Source organism: Lactuca saligna, chromosome 7, assembly GCF_052625555.1.
Source record: "Lactuca saligna cultivar CGN05327 chromosome 7, ASM5262555v1, whole genome shotgun sequence".
NCBI lineage: Eukaryota > Viridiplantae > Streptophyta > Magnoliopsida > Asterales > Asteraceae > Lactuca > Lactuca saligna.
The window spans coordinates 150,360,394-150,370,486 of NC_136423.1; the positions used below are offsets into that span (position 1 = coordinate 150,360,394).

At 38.0% G+C, this 10,093-nt stretch overlaps 1 protein-coding gene across 1 annotated transcript; it reads right to left on the reverse strand.

The window, feature by feature from the left end:
* Positions 1–1,880: 1,880 nt before the first annotated feature.
* On the reverse strand, positions 1,881–2,845 carry LOC145003804 (uncharacterized). The gene is made up of 2 exons (XM_078962718.1): positions 2,496–2,845; positions 1,881–2,413 (listed from the first exon to the last, which is right to left on the reverse strand). The coding sequence occupies exons 1-2, from the start codon at positions 2,763–2,765 to the stop codon at positions 2,078–2,080; spliced, it is 606 nt and encodes a 201-aa protein (XP_078818844.1). The 5' UTR covers positions 2,766–2,845; the 3' UTR covers positions 1,881–2,077.
* Positions 2,846–10,093: the final 7,248 nt, after the last annotated feature.

Genomic DNA, 10,093 nt, shown 5'->3' on the forward strand with positions numbered 1-10,093 from the left:
CTTCAACCAGGCTACACCAAGTTCAAAAAATATCTTCTGTCAGTGAAGACCTCTAACATTTATAGATATGTGTCATATGTTTGTATGATTATATGTGATTATATGTTCAAATAACGTTGAAGTGTTTTTTGTATGATTATATGTGATTATTTCAAAATAATTCGTTTTGCTTCGATTCCGGTGGTTAATTGTGATTAATTGAAATTAATCGCATATAATTATAAAAAATCGGTATTACTGTAAAAAAAATAATTCCAATTAATCAAAATTAACATTTGAAACCAAATAAAACAAATTATTTCCAATTAATTACATATAATCATACAAAAAACACTTCAACTTTGTTTTGAACATATAATCATACAAAAAATTGACACATGCCCATAAATGTTGAAGTTTTTCAGTAGAATAAATTTTTCGAACTTAGAATAGTCCGGAATTGAGAAATCCAAACATAGTACAAAATGTGATTTTTGACAAGGGACCACAATATGGGATCAGATCTAACCCGATTAATAACATGGTCCGAAGTGTATGAATTCCGGACTAATTGGTCATTTTTCAAAAAAAGTGGTTATATTAAAAAAAATTACAATACAAAAATGGTTAGATTACTCAATTTCCCTATAGAAAAGCAAAACGTAAAAAAATATATATTTAAAATATATTCGAACAAAACATCAAAAAAGTTATTCAAACAAAACATAAAAAAAAAACCATTAATACATGTATTCGAATAAAACGTCAAAATTTTTAAGAATTTTATTTGAACAAAAAAGTCAAAAAAACATAAGCGAAAAAAAAAGGAAACATTATATTCGAAAAAACATAAAAAAAAATCATAAAAAATATAAATAAATAAAATATAAAGATAATAAATAATAGACAAAATTACATAAATGATCCCTATGGCTTGAACAAATTACATAAACGGTCCTTATGACATGAAGGATACTTTCACAAAAGACTTAATTGAAAATTTTAATACCCTCAGTTAAAAGGACCGTCTTTACAACATTTTAAAATCACAAAGACCCTTAGTTAAAAGGACCGTCTTTTACAACATTTTAAAATCACAAAGACCATCTATGCAAACAATTATGGATTAAAGTTGCTCTTATAATAACCATTTATGTAATTTTGTCATAAATAAATAAATAAATAAAAATCTGACTATTTTAAGACCATCCGGACGTGGACCCATTTTGTGAATCTCTGGGTATTAGCTTTGGATTGTTTAATTTTTAAAGTTTTTTGAGCTATGAGACGATTTTGAATTTTGACGAGTGGATGGGAAAATAGTGATATATATGTGGAGTGTATCATATTTATGTTCCACCAAATAACAAAAGCATCTTTCTTTTACACCTAAATATTTATTCTCACTTAGCTTTAGCATTACAATTTATTCGAATCTAATCTCACAATGATTAATGAGTTCATCGAAAATAAGTCAAAACATAGACCACAAATTTTTTCATGTTTTTTGTTTTTTTTGTCCCAAAAGTTTATTTGTTCGGATCTATGTTACTTTAAAACTAACCAATACTCTAAAAACATTTATAATAACCTTTCGTATTCATATTTTTTAATTTTTAAAACATTTACAATAATCATTTTAAATGTTAGATATATGACCGAAAATACCCAACATATGATCTGTGATCAATAATATTAGCCAACATGTGTGGTCTCTCTTTGTTCGCAACTTTGGTTTAATATTCAAAACTTAATCAATGACTTAATCAAGAAGTACATTGATTAAAATTTCCTAAATTTTATCGAGATTACCATTTATTATTGAATTTACTTATCCATTTCAAAGATAAATCAGGCAACAAATTCGATTTACAGTTCTTGAATAGAGAAATTACTGGAGATACGCGAAATCAAATTGCATTTTGATTTTTGATTAGATGATTCGTATGTACATTCCAAGATCCAAAAGAAACCAACTTCAAATCCTAATCCTAACTGTAGAACAACTCGTTAACCCTAATTAACTGCTGTACATTTCAAATTAACAAAGATGATCATCAGATCGGTTCAGATAAAACATGAAATCAGATCGATTTGTTTACCAGATGAGATTGTGTTTCAAACCCAATCCATGCTTTCCACGAACACACCCAGGCTTGTTGAACTGATTAGCGACCCGTTTGGATTTTTTCATCTTTGGATACGCCCTTTTACCCAATTTCCTCATCCTCTGTCGCTCGAATTTGTTGTTCAAATATTTCGGCACCAATTCGTCGTCCAAATCATCATGATCATCATGATCATCATCATCATCGATTTCTTCTTCACTCTCATCTGCATCCTCTTCGTACGGATCATATGAACCGTCGATCCGACCATCATCCTCCACGATTACGTGACGGAGATCATCGATTCCATACACGTCTTTAACTTCCTGTTGATTTCAGAGGTGTTGAAGGTGAAAACACACGAAAAAAAAAAGAGTATAAGTTACCAAATAAAGCCAAACTAATTACCTCACAGTGGTGAGTGATTTCCTCTACTAAAGACTGCAAAGATATGTCAGGCGATTGAGATCCGTAAGCCTGTTGAAGTAGATCGTCGACATCCGCCACCACTTCGTCGTCATCGGAGGAGATGTCACCGTAAGAGAAGTTTCCGTCATCGGAATCGGACGGTTCGACAACCTCCCACGAGTCGGAGTCAGAGTCGGAGACGTAGACGTCGATGGCTTCGAAGACTTCTCCGGTCAATGATGAAGCCATAACCATGGATTTGCTTGCCATTTTCACAACCTTCGGTTTGGATTTCTTTCTCTATCTTTTTTTTTGCCAGAAAACTTTGAAGAATGGGTAAGGTAAACTGGGTGTTGTTTCGTGTTAAATAAGAGAACGATAGCCACGTGTCGGTTTTTCATTGCATTTGTCTATGTGGACATTACCTGAAATCGTATTGGTTAGCAAACGTGTTCACAATTGTCATTGATGAAAAAGTGTATTTCACGTCCGTTTTTATTAAAAAATTTTAAATAATGTATTTAGGATATTCACCCAAATATTCATTTTGTAGTTTGTTATCTTTTCTATTATTTTCCTTGATCAATCAATGTTTGAAAATTTTGAATTTCTAAAAGCATCTACCTATTTTATCTGCAAGATCTCTAAAAAATACAAATAATTTTGAGAATTAAGTTAATTTGTTTTAACTGAAAATTAATTCGAAAATTTAATATTTTGGAAATTGACTTACGTATGAAATTAACTATTTCATTATTTTATTTACAGTAGAACCTTTATAATTTAATACTCGATAAATTAATAATTTCGATAAAATTAATAATTTGTTCGTTCCAATTTAGGACCAGTACAAAATTGCACCTCAATCGATAAAATAATAAATTTTTTTTTTTGAAATCTCAATGTAAATATATTGGTCCCGGTGAAATTATAAATTGATAATTACTAAAATATTCCAAAATTTTAGAATTGTCTAGTAAAAATGAATTTGTACTCACTTGTTTTTTGTTTTTTTTTTTTTGTTTGTGAACTTCAAATCTATATTGACTTATTAAATATTATAATTGCACTTAAGAACTGAGGTACTAAATCATCATCAACTAAATTTTGAATAGTATCCACGATGCATTAATTTTAGAATTGCTCACGAATATAAGCCAGCTCTTTATATTAATAATTTATTAATTTATCGATATATTAATATCTTGCTAAATTAATAAAATATCATTATCCCAACATTATTAACTTATAGAGGTTTTATTGTATTTATATACTTAAATTTAATTGGGGGGGGGGGGGGGGGGGGGGGGAACTACATGAGACGGTGATGATACTACAACATCCTAAAAAATGATATATATATATATATATATATATATATATATATATATATATATATATATATATATAAAATATTTTTAAACGTGTTCTATGTTATTGTACCCTTAGTTAAAGGATTGTACCATGTATTTAATGTTCGGATAGGATAACTCTTTAATTAAGTAATCTAACCACTACAAAATGAGGTTTTCAAATAGATTAATGTAACAACCAAAAATAGTGATAAAATTTTCATTTTTAAATCATGATAAAACATACATCATGTGCCCTAAATCATCATAAAACAATGTATCAAAAACATCATAATAGAATAATCATCGATGCGGAAATCACAAGGGGATGCGGTGCGATCATATCGAGCCATTCCCTTTCGAACTGGAAGTACATGAAAATATTAAAAAAACAAAACCGTAAGTACAAGGCTTATTAAGTTCCCCAAAATACCACATATCATACAAATTAGTGGGCCCAACCCTGGGGTAAATTTCAACCCATTACACATCCCTAGGCCCATCCATGTGGTATATTCCAACCCAAACATACGACAATGGGCCTAGCCCTGGGGTGTCCCAAACATACAATAGTGGGCTCAACCATGGGATGTATTCTAGCCCAGGGATGTACTTCAAGCCAAACATACATTCAAGAGTCACAAAGACAACTAGCATCCCACACAACACAATCCAGTGGGCCGACATTGGTGCCTTCGACCCACAAGTATATTGAAGAGACACATTTGTCTCACGAAGTCTGCTAAAACATAACTCACTATCACACGAATGCTGCTACGACCTACCTAATAAATCAAATAGGGTCTCACCTTAATCTAACCTCTAAATTGGACCAAATATCAAATCAGATCAACAAGTCAATGGTCAATGTCAACGATCAATCCTTTCATCAGTTGACCCTCATGTCGTGACTAGCTCATGGTCACGTCATGAGAAACAGGTCCCACCTGGCCTCAACTCAATCACGATTCAACTCCACTCATAATCTTTGATGTAATAAGTTCCGACGGGTTTCAAAGATCGGAACCAGATCGCAAAAGTTTCGATGGGCTCCGAAGATCGGAACCGATCAAAATAAAAAATTCTCTAATGGCTTCCGTTCTAAAAAATCAGAACTGATCAACATTTTTCCAACGACTTTCATTCCAAAAATAAGAACCAGTCGCAACTATAGCAACACATATTACATCAATAAGCGATCCAGGCCACCCTCAATTCGTGACCACCCAATTGTCATATCGTGACGAACGCAGAATGACCATCTTAAGGCATTCAACCCTAATCCTTTAACCCACGCATTCCAAATTCCCAGAAGGTCTTATAACTATAAAATGATCCTAAAAGTTGATGCTTTATGGAAATGCATGTCTAGATATCATTTTGGGTCAAAAAGAAGAAAATACCAAAGCTTCCCATGCAAGGGTTCAAAATGCAATCACTTTCCCGATTTGAACCATAAGAAAAACATATGTTGAGCTTATTAATGTGTTGTGTCAATTGTATGTGCTTGTAAAATCCCGAAATATCAAGAGTAGAGTTGAAGGGCTAAAAGAGTAAATTGGGAAAGAGTGACTCGGCGAGTCCATGTGCGGACTCGGCGAGTAGAGTCGCGACTTGATCGCGTGTTAAGTGGCCAACTCGGCGAGTCAGTGTAATGGACTCGGCTAGTAGGCGCTGAGTGGAGAAAACCCTAATTCTCGGGGTTGAGCCTTATATAAAGATCATTATGTTTTCCTCCCAGCCTCTTTATCACCCCTTGAGCCCCAGGAAACCCTAAATCGTGGAGAAGCACCATTGTTAAGTGGATTGGAGCTTGGAGAAGTAATTGTTGAAGGAATTTTGGGAGATTGAAGGCTTGGAGCAAGGGGCTTTGCTTGGATTCGGATTACATTGCAGTTAGGGCATCTCTTAGAGGTAATATCTCGTTATTGGACTGTTGTTATGTTGTTTCTTCATTTTGGGGGTTTGTGGGAATTTGTCTATGGATGTAATGGGAAGTCTAGAGGCTAGATATGAGGTTGCTACCTCAGATCTGGAAGGGAGAAGAATCAGAGAGCATGAAAGTCCCTGTGTTGGAGTGTTTAGTGAAGCTTGCATGTCCCAAACCCTAGCCCAATGTGCAAACGGCTTAGATCTCTTTGGATTCACGTAAAGTTTGCCACTTTACGTGATGGACAGGTGGTAGGAGCCTAGATCTATGTTTTAGAGCAGTTGCATGGCCTGGAATGCTTCTGAATGGATTCAGACCGGTGGTACTCAGCGAGTCACATGGGTGTACTCGACGAGTTGCTTGAAGATGAGCTGGGACTCGGCGAGTTGGAAGAACAACTCGTCGAGTAGGTTGATGATAGCCTTAGACTCGGCGAGTCTGTTCTTGGACTCGGCGAGTCTTGTCGAAGGGTCCCGATATTCTCTGGTTGAGTCGAAAATCGGTGAGTCGAGGGATAACTCGGTGAGTTGTGTGCGAGTGGACTCAGAGTTATTGGACTCGGCGAGTCTCGGGGTGACTCGGCGAGTTAGGTCGCGGATTGAGTGAAGTTTTGATTATGGGAACTCGACGAGTCACAGGGTTGACTCGGCGAGTAGGGTCAGTCAGGGGTTGACTTAGACTGAGGACTTTGATTTTGACCAAGGGTTGGCCGTTGACTTTTAGGGTTTGGTCAGCGATGTGGCCTTTGGGCCAAGAGAGGGGTAAAATAGTCTTTTACCCTTAAGAGGGTGTCATGAGAGGATTGATTCTAGTCTCGAGAGTTATATTCATGAGAGTATTTGCCTTACGTGTTAGGCGGTGGCGAGTTCGAGATTTAAGTGTGGGGATATCTGCTTTCTGCTTGCCAGGTGAGTCTTCTCACTATACTTTACCTTGAGTAGGTAACCAGAGTTATGTGATTAGAGTATTTGTATGCTATATGTACGTGATGTGTTGTACTGCATTACTTCTATGTGATTTATGTTGTGCATGTTTATAGAATTGGAACCAGAAGGTTCACAGAGTTTGGGTGCACGAACCCATAGAGTTATAGCCTCGAGTGGCTAATATGTGTTATGTGTGGTATTTTGGAGAACTCACTAAGCTTCGTGCTTACAGTGTTTTGTGTGATGTTTTTCAGGTTTCTTTCAGTATCACGGGACGGCACCGACTTGATTGTACACACTAGAGAAAGAGTCACATTTTGGAGGATCCTGGTTTTCTATGCAAGTGAAAATGGAGTTATGTTTTGTAATTAGACTATGAATAAGATTTTAAACAAGCGTTTCTAAGAATAAAATGATTATTTTAAATGAAAATTTTGTCTTGAAATTTACGGTGTTACAAGTTGGTATTAGAGCCTTGGTTTGAGGGATTCGGATGCGCCTTCGGGTAAATCTGGACTCAAACGAAGGAAGTAAGAAAATTTTTTAAGGAAATAATTTTCTAAAAGTGAATAAGAGTTCAAAGAGAAAGTAAGAAAGAGCAGTGTGTACAATCAACCAGAGCCTGAACGGTGATTTCCCAAAATACCCTTACTTTTGTGTTATGAGATATTTATGATGCACTTTATGAGATATTATTGCATGCTAGAGATAGGCTAGGTATTTCATATGTTAGGACTAGAGTGGCCTGATTTTTGATGCCTTAGCCTAGGACTCGTTGTTATATGTGTTATCCTTTTGAGTATGTGATGAGTGAGAGTATCCAGTTAGAACCCATGAGGGGTAGAGTTACAGAGTTCGGTGGTACTTTCGAGGATGAACAGAGAAAGTGGAGTTATCACAGAGAGGGAGTCCTATGTATTCTTCGATGCTCGAATGCTGCTTGCTTTGTGCTTTGTGGAACTCTCGATGATGGGAGTCAGCTACCAAGTGAATATGACGATATTCAGGAGGTAGATGGCTGGCATCATTAGGAGCTCTTTAGCAGCTGATAGAAAAGAAGTGGGAGGACAACAGAAGAGCCTAGGGAGTAACCCTAGCCAAATGAGTGCGCTTGTAGAGTAGAGAATTTCGCTGGGGAGCGAGTACGCGCGATGGGATTGGTGAAAGAGCAGGTCGAGCAGCTACTTAGAAGCTCTGGGATGGTCCGTGTGGAAAGTATGGGTAGATGTGTCAGGTAGTATGGGCCCGTACTACTGAAAGTAGAGGACCCATACTTGATACAGGGAGTATTCTGAAGGTTCTAAGGAGCGGATTGAGGAGTGATGTTATGGTTCGAGTACCATACATCGGAGCGGAGTGGGGAGTGATGTTATGGTTCGAGTACCATACATCGGAGCGGAGTGAGGAGTGATGTTATGGTTCGAGTACCATACATCGGAGCGGATTGAGGAGTGATGTTATGGTTCGAGTACCATACATCGGAGCGGAGTGGGGAGTGATGTTATGGTTCGAGTACCATACATCGGAGCGGATTGAGGAGTGATGTTATGGTCCGGGTACCATACATCAGAGCGGATTGGGGAGTGATGTTATGGTTCGAGTACCATACATCGGAGCAGATTGAGGAGTGATGTTATGGTTCGAGTACCATACATCGGAGCGGAGTGAGGAGTGATGTTATGGTTCGAGTACCATACATCGGAGCGGATTGAGGAGTGATGTTATGGTCCGGGTACCATACATCGGAGCGGATTGGGGAGTGATGTTATGGTTAGGGTACCATACACCGGGGCATATTAAGAAGAGATGTCATGGAATGAGTACCATGGTTCGTAGTGAATGATCTTTGTGGTTCTCCGGTTATCCGGTCATGAGTAAGTTCGAAGAGGCATCCCTTGAGAGGGAGATCGAGAGCCCCTCAGAGTATTTTAGTAAGGAGTCAGTGAGAAGGGAGAGTTTCGATCTGAGTTGAGCGATCAATCGATGAAGGACATGTCACCTCCTACGATCTGGGAGGTACTGATTATGTTCGTGTGAAAAATATGAGAAGCATGATGTTTTAGTTTTGGGTTTAGGGGTAAACCCTGCAGGTCATCATTGATGATGATTTCCCACCAGAGTATCAGGTAGCATGTGTGCCACAAGGTAGTGATTTATCATGAGCAGATAGTCAGTTGGGACTGAGATAGTTGAGGACCACACTACACCTATTTGAGTATAGTAGGAGGTATTGTGGTGGTATCAGTGGAGAGTTCAGTCGAGTTCAGCGGTGCAGAGAGTTTTCTATCCATGGGGTGTTGAATATGGGAGTGGGTCCTTGTTCTTGGGATGATCCTGGTGTTGGAGCGTTGGTTGATGAGTTGAGGTGAGGGGTACGATGATTTTATGGTTCAGTCTATGAGCCAGGGATGTTATTGAGCAGTTGAGTTGTTTGGTACTAGACTGGTACGAGATTTGGAACGACTAGAGGCAGACGTGACGAGAAGTTCTTGAGGAGTTCATCAGAGGTTCAGAGTATATGAGGTCGATTCATTTCCTTAATGGGGATTATCGGGCGTTGTGTAGCACTTTCCGGGGGCAGGTGCGATTTTGCTGGAGAATATAGTTATGGGTTAGTTATGTGCTATTTGGTGATGGTTCGAACCCTAAGTGGGGGAGAACCGGGTGCCGTATGTAAGAAAGCAGAGATTTGTCAAGAGCAGTTATAAGTGGAGTATAGAGATATGCGGTAAGAAATCATGAGACCAGAGATGTCGGTGATCGAGGAAAGGGGTCAGAGTGAGTTAATGCGGGAAGTACTTGTTTGAGAAGGATGAATGTCTCCACGACAGGTGTTTATTGGTCCGGAATCTGGTATTGGTCAGTGTTGGGGCAAGTAGATAAAGAATGATTGGGCAGCCAACTCCCGGGTCGGTATACGTATCCTTGTTGGATTTTGAGCGGCGGGAAAAAGGGTTTCGGAGAATTATCAGCGTATTTCATAGCGGTAGCGTTTTCTCGTATTCCAATTGAGAAATTGGATACACCGAAGTTGCAACTTGGGAAAAATGAAGATCTAGTTATGGGGTTCAGAGGGAATGTATTATTGCATCTATATGGTGCTTGGGGTAGGAGATCAGTGGTTGTGGCAGGATCTTGTGATGTTCGGTGGGGGTGTTCCGAGGTATCCGGGTATGATAATCTTTATTTCGGAGTTACTCGCGAATCTTGAGTTGAGACGACTTGTGGTATATCAGGTATCTATGGATCTAGTGAGAGCCCTTCGAGTATGGGCATCCAGGGAGATTATTTGAGAGAGTGGATCTTCGCAAGGGTGGGAATCTGTTATGTCGATTGCCTCCAGAGTCTGTGATGAATATTCGAGACGAGTATGGGTAGCCACCTATGATA

Bases quoted from the DNA above. Each gene is read 5' to 3' on its own strand.
- LOC145003804 (XM_078962718.1), bottom strand. From the start codon at position 2,765: ATGGCAAGCAAATCCATGGTTATGGCTTCATCATTGACCGGAGAAGTC. The intron at 2,414-2,495 runs GTAATTAGTTTG...TGAAATCAACAG, and splicing joins AAATCACTCACCACTGTGAG to GAAGTTAAAGACGTGTATGG.